Below are 26416 nucleotides of genomic sequence, written 5' to 3' on the forward strand. Positions count from 1 at the left end.
CTGATGTTTTTTAATTTTAATACTCTCTCATTAATAAAAAATAGAGCATTACAAAATTTTAAGTGAATAAATCGAATCAAATATGGTACAAAATACAATTTATATTGTTGTTTTGATTGAAGTTAAATTAGAAGATACTTAAAATTAATACGAAAACTTAAGAGAGGGTTTACGAAATAAGAAACCGGATAATTAAAATGTTTTATACACTTTTTATTATATTTAACATTTCCATAAATATTCAGCTACAATCTGGGACACATTTTGGGCAACACTCACCGCGAGATAACGAAGCAACTTCATTTGAATTACATTTGATATCTGGACAAGTCATCGGTTCACACACGGGACAAAATGATCCAATTGGTGTTACAACGACGTCACACCTACGACAATCGAGAAAAGGACAACAAACAGGACAACATTCTTTAGGTGGTATCACGGAAATTTGACACGTATCCATATTTGGGCAATCTATTGGTAAACATTCTTCGCAGCATCTTCCTTCGGGTTTTCTTAGTATCTCACAAGGTCGGCAAGTGAGGTTACGAGGACACCGAACACTAAGGCAATGTACATTTGGTTCGGTTGTGAATATTTTAGATAAAAAATTTGCTTTCGATCCCACTAATATCACGAAATAAAACACCAAATGCATTTTAAGAATCTAATTTGTATTTTCTCTAGTTGCAATTTTATATATCTTTAATTTCTAGAAATTTGACACGTTTAGTTGTTTATTTTTATTTAATTGGAGTTTTAATACTTTGAACAATTTAAACAGTCACTGATATAGGGTTATAATTTGTGTAACTTATGCTAAATACACTGCCCAATAATAAAAAGTTTCGTACTCAAACATATCCTTCGTATTAAATCATTACTAATAATAAAAATTTGAAAGTTAGTTTGTTTGTTGAGCTTTCACGCGAAAACTTAACCTCAATCATTATGAAACATATTTTTGTTATTTTTTACGAGGTATAAAACAATTTCCACGGTCATGTCAATATCAAATCGAATTGACTACAATTTCTGCTGTTTTTTTTTGGAATTCTTTTTCATTTATTGTTATTTTCTTATTAAAAAAAAGTTTCGAGATTTAGAATAATTCAAATAGTCACTGATATAGGGTTATAATTTGTTAATTTGTGTAACTTATGGTAAATACACTGCCCAATAATAAAAAGTTTCGTACTCAAACATATCCTTCGTATTAAATCATTACTAATAATAAAAATTTTAATGTCAATTTGTTTTTTGAGCTTTCACGCGAAAACTTAACCTCAATCATTATGAAACATATTTTTGTTATTTTTTACGAGGTATAAAACAATTTCCACGGTCATGTCAATATCAAATCGAATTGACTACAATTTCTGCTGTTTTTTTTTTGGAATTCTTTTTCATTTATTGTTATTTTCTTATTAAAAAAAAGTTTCGAGACTTAGAATAATTCAAACAGTCACTGATATAGGGTTATAATTTGTTAATTTGTGTAACTTATGGTAAATACACTGCCCAATAATAAAAAGTTTCGTACTCAAACATATCCTTCGTATTAAATCATTACTAATAATAAAAATTTTAATGTTAATTTGTTTGTTGAGCTTTCACGCGAAAACTACTTAACCTCAATGATTATGAAACATATTTTTGTTATTTTTTACGAGGTATAAAACAATTTCCACGGTCATGTCATTATCAAATCGAATTGACTACAATTTCTGCTGTTTTTTTTTTGGAATTCTTTTTCATTTATTGTTATTTTCTTATTCAAATAAAGTTTCGAAATGTCAAATAATTCAAACAGTCACTGATATAGGGTTATAATTTGTTAATTTGTGTAACTTATAGTAAATACACTGCCCAATAATAAAAAGTTTCGTACTCAAACATATCCTTCGTATTAAATCATTACTAATAATAAAAATTTGAAAGTTAGTTTGTTTGTTGAGCTTTCACGCGAAAACTTAACCTCAATCATTATGAAACATATTTTTGTTATTTTTTACGAGGTATAAAACAATTTCCACGGTCATGTCAATATCAAATCGAATTGACTACAATTTCTGCTGTTTTTTTTTTGGAATTCTTTTTCATTTATTGTTATTTTCTTATTAAAAAAAAGTTTCGAGACTTAGAATAATTCAAACAGTCACTGATATAGGGTTATAATTTGTTAATTTGTGTAACTTATGGTAAATACACTGCCCAATAATAAAAAGTTTCGTACTCAAACATATCCTTCGTATTAAATCATTACTAATAATAAAAATTTTAATGTCAATTTGTTTTTTGAGCTTTCACGCGAAAACTTAACCTTAATCATTATGAAACATATTTTTGTTATTTTTTACGAGGTATAAAACAATTTCCACGTTCATGTCAATATCAAATCGAATTGACTACAATTTCTGCTGTTTTTTTTTTGGAATTCTTTTTCATTTATTGTTATTTTCTTATTAAAAAAAAGTTTCGAGACTTAGAATAATTCAAACAGTCACTGATATAGGGTTATAATTTGTTAATTTGTGTAACTTATGGTAAATACACTGCCCAATAATAAAAAGTTTCGTACTCAAACATATCCTTCGTATTAAATCATTACTAATAATAAAAATTTGAAAGTTAGTTTGTTTGTTGAGCTTTCACGCGAAAACTTAACCTCAATCATTATGAAACATATTTTTGTTATTTTTTACGAGGTATAAAACAATTTCCACGGTCATGTCAATATCAAATCGAATTGACTACAATTTCTGCTGTTTTTTTTTTGGAATTCTTTTTCATTTATTGTTATTTTCTTATTAAAAAAAAGTTTCGAGACTTAGAATAATTCAAACAGTCACTGATATAGGGTTATAATTTGTTAATTTGTGTAACTTATGGTAAATACACTGCCCAATAATAAAAAGTTTCGTACTCAAACATATCCTTCGTATTAAATCATTACTAATAATAAAAATTTTAATGTCAATTTGTTTTTTGAGCTTTCACGCGAAAACTTAACCTTAATCATTATGAAACATATTTTTGTTATTTTTTACGAGGTATAAAACAATTTCCACGTTCATGTCAATATCAAATCGAATTGACTACAATTTCTGCTGTTTTTTTTTTGGAATTCTTTTTCATTTATTGTTATTTTCTTATTAAAAAAAAGTTTCGAGACTTAGAATAATTCAAACAGTCACTGATATAGGGTTATAATTTGTTAATTTGTGTAACTTATGGTAAATACACTGCCCAATAATAAAAAGTTTCGTACTCAAACATATCCTTCGTATTAAATCATTACTAATAATAAAAATTTGAAAGTTAGTTTGTTTGTTGAGCTTTCACGCGAAAACTTAACCTCAATCATTATGAAACATATTTTTGTTATTTTTTACGAGGTATAAAACAATTTCCACGGTCATGTCAATATCAAATCGAATTGACTACAATTTCTGCTGTTTTTTTTTGGAATTCTTTTTCATTTATTGTTATTTTCTTATTAAAAAAAAGTTTCGAGACTTAGAATAATTCAAACAGTCACTGATATAGGGTTATAATTTGTTAATTTGTGTAACTTATGGTAAATACACTGCCCAATAATAAAAAGTTTCGTACTCAAACATATCCTTCGTATTAAATCATTACTAATAATAAAAATTTTAATGTTAATTTGTTTGTTGAGCTTTCACGCGAAAACTACTTAACCTCAATGATTATGAAACATATTTTTGTTATTTTTTACGAGGTATAAAACAATTTCCACGGTCATGTCATTATCAAATCGAATTGACTACAATTTCTGCTGTTTTTTTTTTGGAATTCTTTTTCATTTATTGTTATTTTCTTATTAAAAAAAAGTTTCGAGACTTAGAATAATTCAAACAGTCACTGATATAGGGTTATAATTTGTTAATTTGTGTAACTTATGGTAAATACACTGCCCAATAATAAAAAGTTTCGTACTCAAACATATCCTTCGTATTAAATCATTACTAATAATAAAAATTTTAATGTCAATTTGTTTTTTGAGCTTTCACGCGAAAACTTAACCTTAATCATTATGAAACATATTTTTGTTATTTTTTACGAGGTATAAAACAATTTCCACGTTCATGTCAATATCAAATCGAATTGACTACAATTTCTGCTGTTTTTTTTTTGGAATTCTTTTTCATTTATTGTTATTTTCTTATTAAAAAAAAGTTTCGAGACTTAGAATAATTCAAACAGTCACTGATATAGGGTTATAATTTGTTAATTTGTGTAACTTATGGTAAATACACTGCCCAATAATAAAAAGTTTCGTACTCAAACATATCCTTCGTATTAAATCATTACTAATAATAAAAATTTGAAAGTTAGTTTGTTTGTTGAGCTTTCACGCGAAAACTTAACCTCAATCATTATGAAACATATTTTTGTTATTTTTTACGAGGTATAAAACAATTTCCACGGTCATGTCAATATCAAATCGAATTGACTACAATTTCTGCTGTTTTTTTTTTGGAATTCTTTTTCATTTATTGTTATTTTCTTATTAAAAAAAAGTTTCGAGACTTAGAATAATTCAAACAGTCACTGATATAGGGTTATAATTTGTTAATTTGTGTAACTTATGGTAAATACACTGCCCAATAATAAAAAGTTTCGTACTCAAACATATCCTTCGTATTAAATCATTACTAATAATAAAAATTTTAATGTTAATTTGTTTGTTGAGCTTTCACGCGAAAACTACTTAACCTCAATGATTATGAAACATATTTTTGTTATTTTTTACGAGGTATAAAACAATTTCCACGGTCATGTCATTATCAAATCGAATTGACTACAATTTCTGCTGTTTTTTTTTTGGAATTCTTTTTCATTTATTGTTATTTTCTTATTAAAAAAAAGTTTCGAGACTTAGAATAATTCAAACAGTCACTGATATAGGGTTATAATTTGTTAATTTGTGTAACTTATGGTAAATACACTGCCCAATAATAAAAAGTTTCGTACTCAAACATATCCTTCGTATTAAATCATTACTAATAATAAAAATTTTAATGTCAATTTGTTTTTTGAGCTTTCACGCGAAAACTTAACCTTAATCATTATGAAACATATTTTTGTTATTTTTTACGAGGTATAAAACAATTTCCACGTTCATGTCAATATCAAATCGAATTGACTACAATTTCTGCTGTTTTTTTTTTGGAATTCTTTTTCATTTATTGTTATTTTCTTATTAAAAAAAAGTTTCGAGATTTAGAATAATTCAAACAGTCACTGATATAGGGTTATAATTTGTTAATTTGTGTAACTTATGGTAAATACACTGCCCAATAATAAAAAGTTTCGTACTCAAACATATCCTTCGTATTAAATCATTACTAATAATAAAAATTTTAATGTTAATTTGTTTTTTGAGCTTTCACGCGAAAACTTAACCTCAATCATTATGAAACATATTTTTGTTATTTTTTACGAGGTATAAAACAATTTCCACGGTCATGTCATTATCAAATCGAATTGACTACAATTTCTGCTGTTTTTTTTTTGGAATTCTTTTTCATTTATTGTTATTTTCTTATTAAAAAAAAGTTTCGAGACTTAGAATAATTCAAACAGTCACTGATATAGGGTTATAATTTGTTAATTTGTGTAACTTATGGTAAATACACTGCCCAATAATAAAAAGTTTCGTATTCTAACATAAATCATTACTAATTGTATAAATTTGAATGTAAGTTTGTTTGTTAAACTTTCACGCGAAAAATATTTAACCGATCATCATGAAATATATTCTTAGAGGTATTAGAAATAAATTTATAACCCTTTCATGAAAAAAAATTATTTATAATAATTAATTTAATATTTATAATAATTAATAATAATAATAAAATTATAATAATTAATAATAAATTATAATATTTTTTATGAGATATAAAACAATTTCCACTGTATTTACAACGGTCACGTCAATATCCAATCCAATTGACTATATTTTCAGCTGTTTTTTGGAAGTCTTTTCCATTTATTGTTTTATTTTTGTATCGTTATATATGCAGTGTAGTTCTATTTGAATTTTTGAGGATAGGTGTAATATCTGTGGTTACATGCTATTCATTATTTTAGATCTTACTCTTTGGTTTTAATTCTTACTTGGTTCTTCTTTAAAAAAAGCTTCGGAAGCAAAAGCTAAGTGCAGCAAAAGCTACAGGAACTAAAGAATCTTCGGTTCACGCGAAGATGAAAAGACAACATCAAATACAGCGACAAAGTGTTTTGAGAACAGCTGAAACTTCAGCTCCTCTTCAGGCACGAGTTCGTTCAGAAAGACAAGCTACGCTGCAGGCAGCTGTAAAAGCGATAGAAGCGCCAGAACAATCGCAAGCGAGAAGAATTTAAAATGAAAAAAGACAGACCACGCGCCGTCGAAATTTCATGCGTAAAATTTGTCGATAAAAATGTCATTAATCTGATGAAACTGTTGGAATGTGGTGTTCCCGTAGTAGAGTTTCACTTCCATCACTTGGTGAACCAGAAAATCCTCTAAAAACTCTATCTATCGAGATTAATCCAATCGGTTTACTGTAACGAAAGTTGTATAGTCTATTTTCATGTATGAGATAGTAATTACCGATCCAAAACTTACTAGGATCATTTTAAATATGATTATCTGTATATTTCCTACTTGATTTAAGACAAGTTTCCGGTTTTTTTATTGTTCTTTTATAATCATCAGTTGTACAGAACAATAGAAAAAGGTTTGGACTGGTCAAAACCCCTGTGTATTAAATATTACATATATCATAAGTGAAAAAAATCCAACCAAAGTTATCTCAGCAAAGAGATTCATATAAATCCTTAGGCTTTTCACTAATTTTTGTTTTTCATTTTTGATCTTGAATTTATTTTTTAAGAACAACTTAACTTAACCGATCAGTTTAAGTTACTTAAAGGGCTACAGATAGCTCTGTTACCTTTTTGTTATTCCGGCGATTACTAACCAATGATGGAATGTCCAATGAATCACTTTTCAAATAATTATTAGGTCATATTTATGATTTAAATAAATCTCACCAAGCCACTCCACTGCTTATCGTAGACGTTATTGCTGGAATATTTCGAAGAAATACGCCTTCCGACAGCTTCGGCTAAAAGAAATGCATTTATGTTTACGATTCGATGAAGGCTTCTATAAGTCGGAAAAAAATTTCGAAAAATGCGGTTCTCCGTTTGAATTATAATTTTATTTATATTAAAATACAAATTTCGAAATTTCTACATCGTAAACACAATAGTAAACTATTTTTTAATTGGCATACAAATTTGACAACATCTACATCGTTGTTTAACAGCTATTTCCCATAGTCTACAAACAGGAGTTTTGCATTTTACCCCATCGCAATGCGGTTCAAATTCGGCTGTGACACATTGAGGACAACATTTACAACGCACCGTTTTCAATATTTCACCCCTTTGGCAAATTTCCTCCGCACAAGTAACTCCAGAACATTCCGTTTCGCAATTTTTAGACACGCATTGTTCACAACAAGTACACGGTAATTTCCTAGATACAAAACCTGTTCTACAACTCGGCTGGACACAATTAATATTTTCACAATCTTTTTCTGTAGGACAAGGAGGCGGCGGTGGTTCTACGCAATCTAGTCGTTTCGAAACTACCACAACAACAACGTATATCGAAAAAATTATCAAATATTTCATGTTGTTTCTTATAATTTAACTCAACAACTGTTGTAGATACTGCTAGTAGTCAATAAATATATCAGGTAAAGAATTATGTGATTAGATAGTGAGTTGGAGAGGTCAGACATCAATTATTCATAAACTATTTTGAACATAAAGTGATAAACAACAAAAATTAAAGTCAAAACAATGGATTTTTCTTTAAAGATATAATTAAATAAAAGCATTTTCGAAATCAAACTGAAGATACACAAGGACTATGAAAACTGTGAGTCAGGATCGATTAGAAATCTCATCGCTATACTCAGAGGAATTGGAAGACCCTTAGAGCTCTAATTAACCATAAAAGTAAACATGTACATGTCAAATCGAGGTTAAGAGGTATTCCGGAACCAAGACGAAGAAAACGACAACGAAATTGAAATACCTATCGAAAAGAGATTGGAGATTATAGACGATAAAATTTAGATAAAGCGAAGTTTCAAAAAAATTACAGGTTCGTAGATCTGTATTCTATGAGGAGGTTGGGACGAGGGTTTGAATGAGTCGGAACGCCGAAAACTAAGTCTTGAAGACAGTAGAATACGGTTTATAAGGATGCAACAGGATCCAGTCTTCATCTTGAATGTTTGATACGAAAATCTGATATTCCAGATGAGAAAAACCGTGCTGCAAAGAGCTCTCTCGAAGTTGTAATACACAATAATCCACGATCGAGAGCAACAAGATCTAAGATAGTCACTAGATGTACCACAAGAAAAAGTTTTCTTAACAGCAAGACATCACAATAGGTCAATACCTAGGAATCATTCTAGACCAAGAAGCCAAGACTACTACCTGGAGGTCAAGGCAAGAGAAAAAGTCATGAGATTATCCAAGTTGAATCTAGGTCATACAAAATAAGAAGCTCTAAGTGAAACAGAACAGAGAAATATTCAAGAAATCGTGGTCAAGCAGAATATTCTTCGAAGAGCTGAGTATGTACGCAAATATCGAGCTGAAGGAGCTGAAAAGCAGACGAAGAGCTGAGTATCTATAAAAATATCTAGCTAAAGGGAGTGAAAAAAAGATGATACAAAGAGCTGAATATCCATAAAAATATCGAGCTGAAGGAACTGAAAAAAAGATGATACGAAGAGCTGAATATCCATAAAAATATCGAGCTGAAGGAACTGAAAAAAAGATGATACGAAGAGCTGAATATCCATAAAAATATCGAGCTGAAGGAACTGAAATACGAAGAATATCTACACAAACATCGAGTTAAAGGAGTTGATACGCTACACTAGGCCTCAAAAACCAAGAAAACTACTAGTCACAACCAATTAAAAGTCCAACAAGTAGGAGGCTCTTTTTGGTATGAATCGTTGTTTGGGAAATGTAATTTGGATAGAGTAGGTTTGTAGTAGAGCGTGCATATTAGTACTATAATAAACAACTTATTTTGAATTTAATCCATTTTAATTTCAAAAAGAACAAATACTCTCAAGTTTATTTACAAATCAAGGTAAGATGTTCCTTTCCAATAAAGAAGGCCTCATCTGTAACAAAAAGTTTCCTCATCAGTTCAAGAATCATTTTATCTCTTTGACATTAACTTTCATAGCCCTTCATTAATGTTATTAAAACAAAGCTTCGTGATGTATGGATGGATTTGGGGTCTCGTATACACTGTCCCCCTAACTTAACCAGCTGATCTATCAATCCCATCCTTTCAAAAAGTCTAGAATGTGGAACAGCTTCAATTGCCAGAGATCTTCGTCTTCTATCTCATACGCTCCCAGGTGTTGTGCTCTGGAGCTTCACGCCGCATTATCTGCTAGGTCTAACGTTCTTCAGGTATTTACCTGTCTCAGCCCTTGTAGACTGTCCCAATAATTAGTTTAGCTCCTTTTGCTTGATGCGCTGTCCAGACTTTCAGAGCGTTTGGTTTTGGGCGCGTACATTCCTAATCCATCTACTGTTTTTGATCCATCCATATACTATTTAATGTCATTTCTGTTCAATCCCAGTTGGTCATTATGTAGGAACGAGTTTTTTTAATGTTTGGAGGTTTGATTTAATCTCGAATTAATTCGGAGTGATTTCTGGTCCACGACCACTAAATTCTTTTGAGCTTGTAAATGCAGGTATTGAAGAACTTGAAGAAAATATCAATGAATAATAAGGATGCATAGTTTCTGCATTGATTACAAAAATTCTTTTAGTTTTAGATTTATTTGCTTAATAAGATTTGATTATATTTTGTACGAATTCAATAATAAATTAAATAATAAAATAAAATAAAAAGAAATGAGACTTACAGAACAACAGCTGCATGGTATATCCTTAATTATCTCATTGGCGGTGCACGTGGGTAACGCGCAGTCCCCCTCTCTACAATCTTCAAATAAAGGACAAAATCCATCGTTACAATTCACTATTATGAAAATCGATGTTAAAATTATAATAAATTTTAAGATTTTCATACCGAAATTGGAATAAAACCATAACGAAATCGTCGAAAATGTTTTCAAAATGTCTGGAACAATACGTGTTGTTTGTGTGTTCAACTAATACCTTTTAAATATTTATCTTTTGTTATTTAAATTATAAAATCTACAAGGAACATTAGTATGAATAATTCAAAATATATTCTATTATTCAAATCACTTCGGTGGGTCGTTATTCATTCCAAAACTGTTCAAATTTTCTTTTAAACGATATAGTGCTCAATGCGAAACGAAACGTTGTCAGCTTGTACAATTCAACTTGAAAGTAAGAGATTTGTAGAAATCTAAAAGTTCGTAGTTTGAATTTATATTGTTCTCCAAAAACTTCTCTGTAAAATTAATATCCTCCTTTTTAATTTGTAGCCCCATGAAAAATTTAGGTATTTAAACCCTTCACCCGCTTTTATAAGAACCTTAATTTTTGGAGTTTACTCCTTAAGGATCGATTTGCATATATAAGGGGCCCGGTATGAGAAAAATGTGAGGAGTAAAATCTATCGATGAATGACCTCGTTACGTTTTTAGTGCGCACCCTATAATGCGCAACTTTCTAATTTGTCATTGTCAACATACTTATATTGCTGTTTTTATTATAAATATCAATAATTAATATTGTTATTGTGAAGTTTTAATATTTATCATTGTGTTCCGCTAAAGTGAACTGAAAGTATTTTCAAATAACTATGGCAGAAAGAGGTGTAGATGATATTGGCGGAACATCTAACAAACACGTGGTTGCAAGGTACGTTATAATTCATGTATTATATGTATGAGCATGTCCAATTGGTATTTATTAAATATTTTAATAATTATCGATGTAGTTCATATAAATATATATTTGAAAACAACACATAAAATTAGATAATCAATCCAATATGAATTATCGAGATTATTGACTATTGTAAAAATTGTAAATGTAAAATATTTCGTCGATTAGTTATAATAAATGTATATGAAATGAATAAATTGAATAAATATATATGTATATTATTTTCATTAATTAACAAATTTACCCTTTTATACAGTATCAATCTTTTTAAAGTTAAATAAACTCTTATTGCGTTTGGTTAGACTGTCGAACTTAAGGAGTAAACTCCAGTCGTGCGTCGGAGCTGACACACACATTTTTTTTGTTGATCCTAGTTTGACGTAAAATGGATGCAAAAGGGTATTGTTTGTGTTAAAACGGGCAATAGTTGGAGGTAACGGTTGAAATTCGGTCATACTTGCTTCGGCTTAAATCATCAAATACTTTTTGAAAAATCAAATGCTGCTTATCGGAACTGCAATCAGCATAGAAGCTTCCTGAACAATCCAAAGGCGTTGGAGGTACTGGTAAGTCCGCATTTAATTGGCAATCATCTTCAATTGGCAATCAAACATAACCATCATCCAAATGGTTCAAAAAGGGTTGTTACGCCAACTTTAAAATTATAAAAAGCCTACTTCTTGTCTTACCATCAATCCAATGAAACAAAGACACCCTACAGCTAATACAGCTCACACGGGGAGCCCATAGTTTATCTTCATCTTTAATTATAACACTTTAATACGAAAGCCGTTTTTTTAACCTCCGGTAGGCTATAAATAATAAACAAGTCCATAAAAAACAATAATTCTATTACAAAAATAGATTGAGACATTTGTCATATCTGTGGACAAGCTTTTCACTACCATCTACCCTCTTCAAAGAAAGTTACCGCCAATGAATTCAAGTAGAGTACAAAACAGACCTTGAAACATCTAGAAATTCCTAAGACAAAACAGTAATGGTGAATCTGTGGTTTTCTCGAAACATTCTGTCAATCCAGGTCATCTGAAACGACAGATTTGCGTCCTTATCTCCTTTTATGAAGCACATCATTACGGCCATCTTTAAACTTTCGACACCATTCACCCATGAATTTTTCCCCGTACACACGAATAATTCTCCGATGAATTTTTGTAGCTCTATTGCCTTTCAGTCTGTAAAAAACAAATCAAACTTCGCAATTCATATTTGGCGGGAGTATCAATAATGGCGGATATGTTTACGTGACTATAGCATAACGCCGACTGACGCTTGAATGTCAACAATGGTTGAAAAAAAAAACGACCCGAAATCAAATAAACCTTTTTTCAATTTTTATAAAATTGTTTGGTTTATGTCTTTACCAAACATTCTTCACAAATGAAACAAATCTGAGCTAGAGAAATTTTGCAATTGCAGTACGTATGGCTTCCATTTTCTGTAGTTTAAAAACTTTTCTTAACCTCATAGAACCATTCAATTGAAACTAAATAAGATTTTTTTATAACCCACTAAATAAAATAATTTATTTGATTGTAAACTCGTGGCCACTTTAATAAAACTAACCACTTGCAAAAGAAAATGGGGATGGTGATTTTCAATCCGTTGAGATAAGGATGCGTCAACTCGGGAAGTAGATATTTCAGGTAAACGAGAAGGTAGTCCGAGTACATAATCCAACTCGTGACTGATAAATTCCTAGATATCTTATTCATTCTTCAAACGGATAACGTGGTGTAGGTGTTTATAACAAGTTAAAAATAGCACGGTTAAGTTAGGTTAGATTAGGTTAGGTTACAAAATATGATATTTTTTATTGGTTTAGAATGTAAAATATTTACATTTAAATACACTGTAAATATATATTTCAATTTTCAATTCATAATTGAAATCCCGAGCTGCATAATCTTCCGTTACGGGTTGTTCAATCTTCAGGACAACCACGATCACGAGTTGGTACATTGTAACAGAAATTGGGCGTTACGAATACTTCTTCAGAAATCGAAATGATAAATATAATAAAAATCATGTAAACAAATGTTATTTAATAGAGTTTTTTATTATTAAAAATTAATAATATAATAATTAAAAATCTTCAATTGGTGCTAGTTGTGTTGACGGTCCACGAATGGTCTACTCAAAGGTGCCTTAATCTGGAAATTGAAAAACAAAATTGTATTTGCAAATCCAAATTCTACAAATAAATATTTTAAAACATTTATCACATTTTTACAAAAAAAAATAATTTCTATTAGTAAAGTGAATGGTGAAAAAATACGAGACAGCTTTTAAGCTGACGTGTGGCTCAATTCAAGAAAAAGAAAAAAATCACTCAGTGCTAGGACGGGACTGTATGGTGGCGGTTCGAAAATGTTCTATTGAAATTGCTGAAGGAATCATTGGGTTTAACGAGCGGTGCGAGGACGAGCAATGTCGTGGATTAGAAAAATTCCAAAAGTCACCATGCATCTTCGATTGTTATATATAACTCTGCTTTGATTGTTGCGGCCTACATAAACTCCACAAGCAACACAGTTTTAGTCTCAAAATACAGTTACCTTAATCTTATAGCTGTTGAAAGTTTGAATATTGTAGATCTCGTTTGAGAATTTGTCCAACGATCAAGAAATGGTTGCACCAATTCGGTTAATCTTGTGGTTGTCAGTCAACATCGCTGGAACCCAGTGAGTGCTAACTTTTTTGTACATTAACGATAGAATACAGGGAAAGTTATGGTGAACCTTCAAGTTTCCTTAACCACTTGGTTAACGACAGCCATATTTATCAGACTGCAACTCAACGGGAAATGGCCTGTTGGAATCACCAATAATAGAGAGTTTGAGCGAGAAAGATGTCTACCACGTCCACCATTTACCTGCTGCATTTCTCGCTGAGATACTATGCGATTGGAGGTTAAAAAAAACAACCGTCATATGTTTTTGGACACAATATATATCAAAAGTATCCTTCACCTTCTACATTTTATAGAAAAAGAAGAAATCGAGAAGTTACGCAAATATTTGAGTATAAACATGAGAAATTGGATACTTGGGACTCTGTTTATATAGGACAGACATCGCAATATTTAGAAAATAGATTAGTAAGTCATCATTAACGTTGCGTTTACAAACTATGAAATATCAAAAAAACATTAATTCTAAAAAAAATTATTGAAACGGAATAATATACGAAAAAAATGAGTGATCAAAAACAGTGAAAATTCATTTAATTAATAGCCAAAGAAAAATAATTTATTATGTTAAAACAGATCGTTTTCAGGATGTATTTCCTGGATTAAATCACCATGGAAATACTTAATGTGCTTCAGTTTTGGGATCTTTAACGTAATTCATATTTTAAACCATAATTTTATACAAATTGGGGATACCAGGAATGCCCAATAAGTGTATTGATCAGTTTCCAGCTTTTGACACAGTTGAACCAAAATAATACTCAGTCTGACGCGCGTTTCGATTATTAAATTCACGTCTTCAGCGACGTATTTATACTAAATGTTCCCTCCAATGAATTTCTTCCCGCGAGAAACAAGTCTAGCGGGAAAAACTTCTTTCATATTCGTTTCTTAACTAAGAAACGAGATTTGATTTTTCGGTCAGTTGTATTCTCTTTACAACGAGTATTAACGGATCTCTTAGCCTGCTTAAAATAGTAAATACATACTAAATTAAGAAACGAAAGATGACAAACCGTCAGTCCACGTGGACTTGATGACTGTGTGTCAAAATTCACCACCTTCACTCTTTACTAATGAAAACATCGAATCGTAAACATGAATGCATTTCTATTGGCTGTCGGAAGGCGTATGTACGCAATTTCTTCGAAATATTCCTGCCAGTTAAGCAGTGGCGTCGCTTGGTGAGATTCATTTAGTTCATAAATTTTGTGTTATCAAAGAAAAAGATGAGTATGTGGTATCACGTTCTTTACAAGAGCTGATTAACAGTTATTTCGAATTGAAAGTTAAAAAAATAAATCACTTACGCATACTGGACAACAAGCACACGGTTTGAAATGTAAAATTTCGTCGTCGGCACAAAGAGGTCTGTTGCATTGCGGACATAATTTTTTCTCGCAATTTTTTTTGGTAACTTCATCGCACCTCACTACACTCATTACAAATATACATAAAAATGTTAACGCAATAATCGACTTCATTGTTTAAACTATTCTTTAGTTGTTGTTGTTGGTAATATGAAATAACCTTTATATACGTTCAAAATTATGAGCGTCAATCGTACAGAATCGGAATATACGAAATTTTAATAAATTTAACGCAAGAAACAATCAACACTTTCAAATATGATTGTTTTTGATGTTGAAAAGCTTATTTTTTCATTAAAATAATAATTATAATGAACGAACCAGTCAAGTTCAAGCAATTTTCTTTATTTTAGTGCTAGTAGTGGCTGCTAGCAACCTCTCACTATACAGGTCCGGGGATTTAGCACTTCTGAACTACCATTTTGAACAAAACACCGATTTTTTTAACCTCGTACACCTAGTTTATCATTAAAAATGAGAATGGCGTCAAGGAAGAAGAAAGAATTGGTCCATGGAATTCTAATCCTCCGAAAGATCCACATTTTGAAACTCTCTAAGCACCTTCAAGGTCCAAGCCTCCGTTCTCTAAGCACCTTAAAGGTCCAAGCCTCCGTTCTCTAAGTACCTTAAAGGTCCAAGCCTCCGTTCTCTAAGCACCTTAAAGGTCCAAGCCTCCGTTCTCTAAGTACCTTAAAGGTCCAAGCCTCCGTTCCCTAAGCACCTTAAAGGTCCAGGCCTCCGTTCCCTAAGCATCTTGAAGGTCAAAGCCTCCGTTCTATAAGCACCTTAAAGGTCCAAGCCTTCGTTCTCTAAGCAACTTGAAGGTTCAAGCCTCCATTCTCGAATCACCTTAAAGGTCCAAGCCTCCGTTCTATAAGCACCTTAAAGGTCCAAGCCTCCGTTCTCTAAGTACCTTAAAGGTCCAGGCCTCCGTTCCCTAAGCACCTTAAAGGTCCAGGCCTCCGTTCCCTAAGCATCTTGAAGGTCAAAGCCTCCGTTCTATAAGCACCTTAAAGGTCCAAGCCTTCGTTCTCTAAGCAACTTGAAGGTTCAAGCCTCCATTCTCGAATCACCTTAAAGGTCCAAGCCTCCGTTCTATAAGCACCTTAAAGGTCCAAGCCTTCGTTCTCTAAGCAACTTGAAGGCTCAAGCCTCCATTCTCGAATCACCTTAAAGGTCCAAGCCTCCGTTCTATAAACACCTTAAAGGTCTAAGCCTCCGTTCCCTATAATATACTGTATACACCATCCGGTACCGGATTTTAAGATCGAGTGCTCGGGATGTAAACAATTGTCTCATTTTTAGAAAAACATTTCTTGCTTGCTCGATCTTATTTCTATATCTGGGTCTATATCTTCTGTAATCCAACACTCGAGATATTTAAATTTCTCGATATTTCCGATGATGCTACCATTTACGTTGTTAGCCATTGGAGGATGATTAAATGTTTCGAAGACAATCATGGTTTTGGTCCTTTTAATGTCGATGCTAAAGCCATAATCTTCTATTATAATTTTTATACGATCTAAGAGTGCTTGGAGAACCTGTTCACTGTCTATCCGTTGATTTTAACACCTTCATATAACGCTCTGGCAAAGACTATTTCTGAATATATATTGAAGAGTAGACAAGACAACACGGATCCCTGTCAAACGCCTCTTTTGATGTTTCTGTGTCGTCGGTTTCAGTTCTCACCACTGCAGTTTGGTTAGCTTATCGTGTCTACTTTGTCGAAAACCTTTTCGTAATCAATAAAACATTCCTTTTGCTGATCTTTGTAATTTTGTAGTAGTATAATGAAACCGATCAATCCTTCCCGCGTTCCAAATCCCAAATAATAAGTCTAAAATCACACCACATCTTTTGGCTTTGTTTATCTTTGTTAGGGGGGTGAAAACTGACGTCAGCTAGTCTTGTGGAATGTTTCCACTTTAATAATAACGTTCAGATTCTTCTCTTTTACATTTTGAGCATTTCGGATGGCTTTTTCTACTTCTTGTTTTTCATATTTCTGATGATCTGGCGTTGCTTGTGGAGAATTCCTCGATCTCTGTCATCCAGTTTTCTTTTGCATTGATTATTTTCTTCCTTATTTGACGATGTATTTTCTTATACATATCGTTGTTTTTGTAGAGTCTTCTGGATTCTATCATTTCCTATTCATCATGGGTTAGCGTTTTTCTCTGTCGATGGTATTTTTTAGGTGTTTTTACGTTCAGTCCATGAGGTTTCTTCTTCACTAAATTTTTCATCTCTTGTTCAAGCTTAAATTCTTTTTACTGTCTTTCTGAATTGTTTTAACTTAGTTTGCACGTGTATAGTCTGCGTGGAGGTAGTTTAAACCAGGTAGAGACTAAGAGCAATATAAATTTGAAAGAATAATAAAGACATAAGGTAATCGCAGCGAAAAAAGGGCATGGGGAAAATGTGGTAAAAAGAAAGTAAAACAAATCAAAACTTCTTCTAAAGAATTCTAAAAATACCGAGGAATGGAAAATCGAATATTATAAAACATTGAAGTATTGAAACATTGAAACAATATGGAAAAATACTTTGAACTAGACTAAATTCCGTGCAAATTTTATGACACATGATATCATCATTAGGTAATGAAGACAAGCAAAGCTAAAGTATGATGTATAAATTATTTTTCTTTTTCTGAAATTTCAAAGTTGAAAAACTATGTGAAGGGATCATTTCCGCGCTCTACATATATAAATCAAATTTTTCAGCATAATTTTCTCTATAACATACCAAAGTTTCAACGAAATCGGAGGGGTGTAACCTAATTTAGATAATTACCAATAAAACTCTAATTTTGTTTATATTGAAATGTTCGAATTCAATTTTGTTCATCAATTATAACAATTACGGACCTGCGCGCTTATGCGGTACGATGGTACTAATCATAATTCCTTGGTAATATACTTGATAAACGTAGAAAGTATTTCCCCTTGTTGATAGTTATGTTTAAATATATAAACGATGAACGTTTCCATATCAATATTTATATATTGATGATACAAAGTTTCATATTCGATTTAGCAACAAAAAAAGTCAGTTTAGCGCTTAAGAATTAGTAAACGACAGTAGCGGCACGTGAATTTAAGAAAATGAGGGTCAAAACCACTCTTATAACTGGGCAGATGTTTGAAACCATTTAATTTATCCGTAGAACGCCCATGGGTTGAAATCTCTTTACTTCTTTTTTCCAATTCCTTCTATTGACTGCTTTATTTCGCTAATTCGCTGTGCCTATCTTCTGTAAGTCTTTTTTACATGCATCTAACTATTTTTTTACGTGGACGCCCTCTTCTTCTTTTTGCACCCTCTCAATTTATTGACGATCTTCTCAACTACCTATTTTCTTCCATTCCAGATATATATATAACAAAGGTTGTGACTTTTTGTCCTTTTTCACTTATATTATGCAAAAATGAAACATTTTAGAAAAAATTACACTTTTTTACCTTGAAATTATTAGTGATAAGCAGGTTAATTAATTTAAATTGAATGTAAGATTCATTATAATCATACATGTGATTTAATTCGAAAAAACTCGACGTATAACTTTAAAAAATACTTCAACTGTGTACTAAAAAACGTGATACGACTATGGATTACGAATTTTTTATCATTTTATTAATAAAAATAGAATTTAGCGTACGGAATATGACAATACAAGTAAATACGTCTTCTTCAAGTACTTGGAAGATCTCGAAAAGCAACAGCTACATCATAATCATCACAGACAAGTCCAAGAGCTCTTGCCAGACGATCTAGCGATTGGAGTGGATCAAAGATTACAAGAAAGGCCACTTCTACGCGACAAGGTACATTTAACTGCCACAATGGACACTACTGGTGTGATGAGAATCATTATTACCATTACGAACACTCATTTGATGGTTGATTGTACCGGTGACAAGGTTTTTACAATTTCCTTGTTTCCTTTATATGATTTCCTCAAACTCCTGACAGTATTCAGATCTCTTTTGCTGACTAATGGTTTTTTTTATTATTAGTAGATATATTTCTCAAGATTTGACTTCTGCACGCTTCCTGGACGAAGTTCCTAGTTTCTTGAGGAAGATACCGAACTGATTTTTCTATATATCCAATCAATTGGCCGAGATCGTCATCGCTCGTAACAGCAAAACCCTAACCCCCATTCAACAACTCCATCTCCTTACTGTCGAACGTCTGGGAAGAAGTTTTTCCACAATGTTGATTGGCTTCAAAGGAATTTTCTTGAACTGCGGTTGCAACTTCTTTAATTTCTTACTTAAAACTCAAATGTTGAATCCATGACCGTGAACATGTTACTTTGAAACTCATTTATGTTTGTGCAGCAACTTTAGGTTCTAACTGGAGATTTAAATATGTACCTGGATGTTTTAAACAAACGCTTATTGGAGATATTAGAACAGTTGACGAAGGAAGATCTAAATTTTGCATGGACAGCATTTTGGTCGAAGGTATCATAATCGATAGACTTGTGGAGATGCAGAAACTCTGATTCATTGGGTTCCTTGGTTATATTATTTAAATGCTTTAGATTTTACAGTTCGGTCGTATGTTGAAGAAGATACAGAGGTAAGAACTTGAAGACAGAATGCAACATCACTTCATTGACCTCATAGCTGATCTCTAATCGTTTAGAATATTGATAAGTTCATTTTACAACTTAATTTTACTAAGAAAGGATCTTAGAATTGAATATAGTATTGAAATCTGTATGAAAATGGTTAGTTGAGTTATTTAATTATCAAATCGTACACTAATCATTTTTATAAGGTAACCAAACGTCCATCTTTTGGCAATTTGATATAGATTTAGCGTGTCATGTTGGTAAAGCTAGAAACTTGAAACTGTGTAATTTTCGTGCACACGTAAATTTTTTTCCAAGAACAATAGTTGCAGAGAAAAAAATCAACAATATAATTTATAATTTTTCCAATGAATTGAGTGGAAAACAGATGTTAAATGTTTTACGATTCATATAAATGCTGAAGGTGCTAAAACTTATTTCCAGTAATTATTATAAATCGTATTATAGTAGACATATTTCCTGTTTTCCCTCTCCATTTATAAGAAAAAATATGAATTATGTTATTGACTTTTTATCTCTGCAGCTGTTGGTCTTTGGAAAAATATATGTACGCACGAAAATTACAGAGTTTCAAGTTTCTAGCTAAACTGAAATGTTACCACATTTTAAGATTGATATATTGTTGCGTGAAATTAGAAACACCCTGTATATCGTTCATCAAACTACTGGGTTTCAGACATTTTTCCCAAAACCAATAACTGCCGAGGAAAAAATTTATTGAGAATAAAAAATATTTCTTAAATAAAATAAGTTTTTAAAGTTGTAAATTTATTTTATAAAACTTCATCCTTAAGAAAGTTTTGATATGAAATAAATTAAAGGTTGCTAATTCCACCCCCGTATATTGTAACATGGATATTAAACAAAAATCGCTGGCTAGTTCTTTTGCAAGTAAGAGAAAATTAGAAAATTTCAAGTTTCTAAATAAACTGAAGTTTTAGAAAAAAAAAAAATAAAAACCTAATTTTATTCACCACATTTTAAGATTGATATATTGTCCCATGAAATTAGAAGCACCCTGTATATCGTTCATCAAACTAATGCGTTTCAGACATTTTTCCCAAAACCAATAGCTGCCGAGGAAAAAATTGATTGAGAATAAAAAATATTTCTTAAATAAAATAAGTTTTTAAAGTTGTAAATTTATTTTATAAAATTTCATCTTAAAAAAAGTTTTGATATGAAATAAATTATAGGTTGCTAATTCCACACCCGTATATTGTAACATGGATATTAAACAAAAATCGCTGGCTAGTTCTTTTGCAAGTAAGAGAAAATTAGAAAATTTCAAGTTTCTAAATAAACTGAAGTTTTAGAAAAAAAAATAAAAACCTAATTTTATTTACCACATTTTAAGAGTGATATCTTGTCTCATGAAATTAGAAGCACCCTGTATATCGTTCATCAAACTAATGCGTTTCAGACATTTTTCCCAAAACCAATAGCTGCCGAGGAAAAAATTGATTGAGAATAAAAAATATTTCTTAAATAAAATAAGTTTTTAAAGTTGTAAATTTATTTTATAAAATTTCATCTTAAAAAAAGTTTTGATATGAAATAAATTATAGGTTGCTAATTCCACCCCCGTATATTGTAACATGGATATTAAACAAAAATCGCTGGCTAGTTCTTTTGCAAGTAAGAGAAAATTAGAAAATTTCAAGTTTCTAAATAAACTGAAGTTTTAGAAAAAAAAATAAAAACCTAATTTTATTTACCACATTTTAAGATTGATATCTTGTCCCATGAAATTAGAAGCACCCTGTATATCGTTCATCAAACTAATGCGTTTCAGACATTTTTCCCAAAACCAATAACTGCCGAGGAAAAAATTGATTGAGAATAAAAAATATTTCTTAAATAAAATAAGTTTTTAAAGTTGTAAATTTATTTTATAAAATTTCATCTTAAAAAAGTTTTGATATGAAATAAATTATAGGTTGCTAATTCCACCCCCGTATATTGTAACATGGATATTAAACAAAAATCGCTGGCTAGTTCTTTTGCAAGTAAGAGAAAATTAGAAAATTTCAAGTTTCTAAATAAACTGAAGTTTTAGAAAAAAAAAATAAAAACCTAATTTTATTTACCACATTTTAAGATTGATATCTTGTCCCATGAAATTAGAAGCACCCTGTATATCGTTCATCAAACTAATGCGTTTCAGACATTTTTCCCAAAACCAATAGCGGCCGAGGAAAAATTAAGAATAAAAAATATTTTTTTAAATAAAATAAGGATTTTGAAAAAAATCAAATCTCAATTTTAGTCACCACCTCTTAAGGGTGATATCTCGGAGAGACCCATCTTAATTTCGTACGAGCAATCACCTACCTAATTTTGTCGAATGAATTTAGAAACACACTGTATAACTACTAAATTGGTTTTTTTATTCTGTGTGGGTATTTTTACGAATCCTGCTTTACAATATAAGATAGTTTTTGAACCAAAATTCGGGTTGGTATCCCGCTTTGTTGGTAGAAAGTTAGAAAGTCTTTTTTTGCACAAATATACAGGGTGTTCCGGGACTTGACACAAAAAAATCAGAACTCATAAGAATTCAATATTTTTTTCCAAATTAAACATTCGAAAATTATGAATTTTCAATAGATAATTACGTTTGTCCTTTTAGTGTTTTTGACGGAGGAATAAAAATTATTATCTGAAGGGCAGGGGCGGCTCATGCCCAATAGATAATAATCCGTATCTTTTATAAGGACGACTTGTACAATCTAAACATAACAGAAATGAATTTATCAATCGATTTTTTTGCATAAATTATTATTTTTAATTTGATTTTCAGTAGATAGTTTTATCTTTCTGAAAAAAGTTAGTTTACTTTTAATTTATGTAGATAAACCTCTTTCTATTAGTTGCAAGCAACCCTAACAAAGGTCCTATAGTAAGGTATAATTCTACCATGAAAGTATACAACCTTCTGGCTTCTCACGAGTTACCAGAAGCCAAATCATACATCATATGTATGTCGACATATTATATTGAAACTTTAAATACGATGAGATTATTATTGATGACAGATTTTGAAAATATTGACATGAAATTGACAATACCAAATCACCTCCTGTAAGAATTTTCAATAATTAATCACAATTTGTGATAATTTTCTTCAGAATGTTTCTTTATGGCGAACGGTTCCCTTTTTTTAGATTGTAGAGGTTATGAAATGTGTGTTTGTATAATGTTTAACCAGAATTAGCTTACTTTCAATAATCGTTGAAGGATAATTCATTTTGACATGTGTTATTGATACATTTTAGACCGTCATCGCAGGTGGTTTCAATGTAGTCTCCACAGTCTCCCCCTTCATCTGAAATTACACCAAAACTAAACCTCAAGAACAATTTTTTCAGTTTTTAGTAATAATTAGAATAATTTTAATACTTACAACTGATAAGACAACATATATCGCAACAACCACATTTAGCTTTTTTAAAACCAGGACCGCACACTAAATAAGGACAAATTTCAGTTTCGCAATCGTACGCGACGCATCCTTGTTGTAAACAACCGTTTACCACGGCAATTACGCTTAAAAGAATTAAAACCAAAAAAACTTTCGAGTTCATCTCGACGGAAAATCACTTAGTCGACTGCAAAATAGATACCAGTTAGTTGAAATACCTGTTTAGTTAAATGGGTAGTTGGTAGGACAAGGCCTTAAGTGTATCGCGTTCCGAAGATGAAGAATTCCAAGAAATTCCCATCCAATAGGCTTAACAAGAAATTTTTACGATTGGGAACTGTCATAAACAGAAAATTTGTCGGTTAATAAGGGACGTTGACCACCCGCGGACAATATACAGAGTGTAATGGAATTTAAAAGAAAGAAATTATAATGAATATTCCGGTTAAAAAAAATTTATTAGTTTTACGTACATATAATCACTTAGACATGTTATACGCTAGAATTCTGTTTAATTCATTGATTCCTGTAGAGTAATAACTACGAGATTGATTCCAGAAGTACCTGTTTTGACCTAGAGATGACGCTAGTTGCTTGAAAGATACCATTGAATATACTTTTTATATCAAAATCTTGGAGACCAACAACTAGAGAGGATGATCCCTGAAGTACCTGGTCTGACTTAGAGATGACGCTAGTTGCTTGAGAGCTACCACTGAATATAATTTTTATTCCAGAATCTTGGAGACCAACAACTACAGAGGATGATCCCTGAAGTACCTGGTCTGACTTCGAGATGACGCTTGTTGATTGAGAACTACCACTGAATATAATTTTTATTCCAGAATCTTGGAGACCAACAACTACAGAGGATGATACCTGAAGTACCTAGCCTGACCTAGTGATGACGCTAGTTGCTTGAGAACTACCACTGAATATATTTTTTATTCCAGAATCTTGGAGACCAACAACTACAGAGGATGATACCTGAAGTACCTAGCCTGACCTAGTGATGACGCTAGTTGCTTGAGAACTACCACTGAATATATTTTTTATTCCAGAATCTTGGAGACCAACAACTACAGAGGATGATACCTGAAGTACCTAGCCTGACCTAGTGATGACGCTAGTTGCTTGAAAACTACCACGGAATATAATTTTTATTCCAGAATCTTGGAGACTAACAACTACAGAGGATGATACCTGAATTACCTAGCCTGACCAAGTGATGACGCTAGTTGCTTGAGAACTACCACTGAATATAATTTTTATTCCAGAATCTTGGAGACCAACAACTACAGAGGATGATGCCTGAAGTACCTGGTCTGACTTTGAGATGACGCTAGTTGCTTGAGAACTACCACTGAATATAATTTTTATTCCAGAATCTTGGAGACCAACAACTACAGAGGATGATGCCTGAAGTACCTGGTCTGACTTAGAGATGACGCTAGTTACTTGAAAGGTACCATTGTATTAGAAAGTACACAATCTGTACAGTAAATGTTCCAAGTTTAAAGAGCTAATGTTGTTTGGTATTTGTTTGACAGCCATCAATAGTTTTCAGTGACTTTGTAAATATGGAAAAAAATTGATCATCGTTATGTGATACAAAACTTTCATTTAAAAGGCATTAGTCCAACCGATATAGAAGCTGAACAAAATTCTACTCTGGGTGAGACTACTCCTTCGTTACAAATATCAAAATATTGGGTAGCAAAGTTTAGACGAGACCGTACGATATACGATGACCAGCATCGCAGTGGGTCGTCCAAATGAAGTGACGACTCCAAAAATGATGTAGAAAATCCACAAAACTGTAAGTGCAGACATAGTAGGCATTCCAAACAATGCGGTACATCGCATATTAACTGAAAATTTGGATATGAGAAAGCTGTGCGCAAAATGGGTGCCGCGTTTGCTCACAATGAACAAAAAGATATTTCTATCGGTTGTTTGGCGATGTTTCACAGCAAGAAAGCCGAATTCTTGCGCCATGGGTGAAACATGGGTCCATCACTTCACACCTGGAACAAAATAATAATCAAAAAAATTAACTGAAGAGGAAAAATCGGTTCCGAAGAAAGCAGAGTTCGTTTCAACTGCAGACAAGGTCATGGTATCGGATTCTTGAGATGCGCGAGGGTGAATTTTCATCTACTATCATAGACGATTATAATGCGGGCTCATTTCAACGTTTAAGTGAACAAATCAAGCATTTGACTAAGAAGAAAGTGTTGTTTAATCAAGACAATCCACCAGCTCACATATCCGTAATTGCAATGGCCAAAATTAATGAATTAAAGTTTGAATTGCTACTTCATACACCCTTTTTGCCAGATCTAGCCCCCACGGAATATTTTCTGTTCCCAGACTTCAAAATTTGACTAGATTTTTCATCGAATGTTGGGCGTTTAAGAAAACCATCATTATTTACAAGGTTATGTAAATGATTATCAGTGAATATCAGTAGCGGTAGATTAAAAATATTAAAGGTAAACAATTTAATTATTTCTTTGTGAACTGTCCACTAGTTGCTTTTGTGGCTACTTCATGCTCTCGATGAAATTGCGGGCGAAGATTCTTTATTTTTTTATTCAAATCTGCAATATCGTTTCCATAGTTTTCATTCAAATTTTCAAAATTGTTGATTCCAAAGAATTTTGTTATCTTCTATAAACATTGCAGTACATTCACTATTATGTCGAAAGTAGTCAAAATATTCGAAAAAACATTTAAAATTGCACGGATAGTTACTTCATTTTCCGCATTGCTCTGAATCGGCAACAACAAGTCGCAACCGGAAACATTTTGTAGTATGCGTTAATGACAATACTTATAAGTGGCAACCACGCCTTGTACACTCGCAAAAATACATAATACACGTTCATACAAAATACCAAAACAATAATCCTTCCATACAGAGAATTCCAACTTATTTTCTTTTGGAAATTCCAATTAATCTTCGATGATATATCTAGTAGCACGTTTTAGGTAAAACCTATATACCTATGCCTTTTCACACTTCCATGAACCCTCTTTCATTTCTTACTCTCACCAATTCAGGCGAGTCGTTTTAGATCGAACCCATAGCTCGTCGATTTCTTGTTTATTTCAAACCGCACCAGTCTAGGTTAAAATTATGAGTCACTCTTTATATTTATTGTATCCTACTTCAGTTTTCTCTTAATTTTATAGATGCTTAATAGAAAATAACATTACAGCACTATATCGAGTTAGTGTCCATGACAGAACAGTTTACTCTTGATAAAAAAGAACCGAAATTATTTAAACCTTGAAGGAACTTATAAATTGACTGAGGATGTATTGATTGTTGA

The 26416-nt window shown here is 31.6% G+C and overlaps 1 protein-coding gene and 1 long non-coding RNA gene across 2 annotated transcripts; both read right to left on the reverse strand.

The window, feature by feature from the left end:
- Positions 1–7293: 7293 nt before the first annotated feature.
- LOC130449829 (uncharacterized protein DDB_G0274171-like) lies at positions 7294–7716 on the reverse strand. Its single transcript, XM_056787866.1, has one exon. The coding sequence runs from the start codon at positions 7714–7716 to the stop codon at positions 7294–7296; it is 423 nt and encodes a 140-aa protein (XP_056643844.1).
- Positions 7717–13018: 5302 nt separating this feature from the next.
- On the reverse strand, positions 13019–15217 carry LOC130449567 (uncharacterized). The gene is made up of 2 exons (XR_008910463.1): positions 14983–15217; positions 13019–13133 (listed from the first exon to the last, which is right to left on the reverse strand). It is a non-coding gene; the product is annotated as an uncharacterized LOC130449567 (long non-coding RNA).
- Between the last annotated feature and the right edge of the window lie 11199 nt (positions 15218–26416).

Source organism: Diorhabda sublineata, chromosome 10 (genome assembly GCF_026230105.1).
Source record: "Diorhabda sublineata isolate icDioSubl1.1 chromosome 10, icDioSubl1.1, whole genome shotgun sequence".
Lineage (NCBI taxonomy): Eukaryota > Metazoa > Arthropoda > Insecta > Coleoptera > Chrysomelidae > Diorhabda > Diorhabda sublineata.

Bases quoted from the DNA above. Each gene is read 5' to 3' on its own strand.
- LOC130449829 (XM_056787866.1), bottom strand. From the start codon at position 7,716: ATGAAATATTTGATAATTTTTTCGATATACGTTGTTGTTGTGGTAGTT.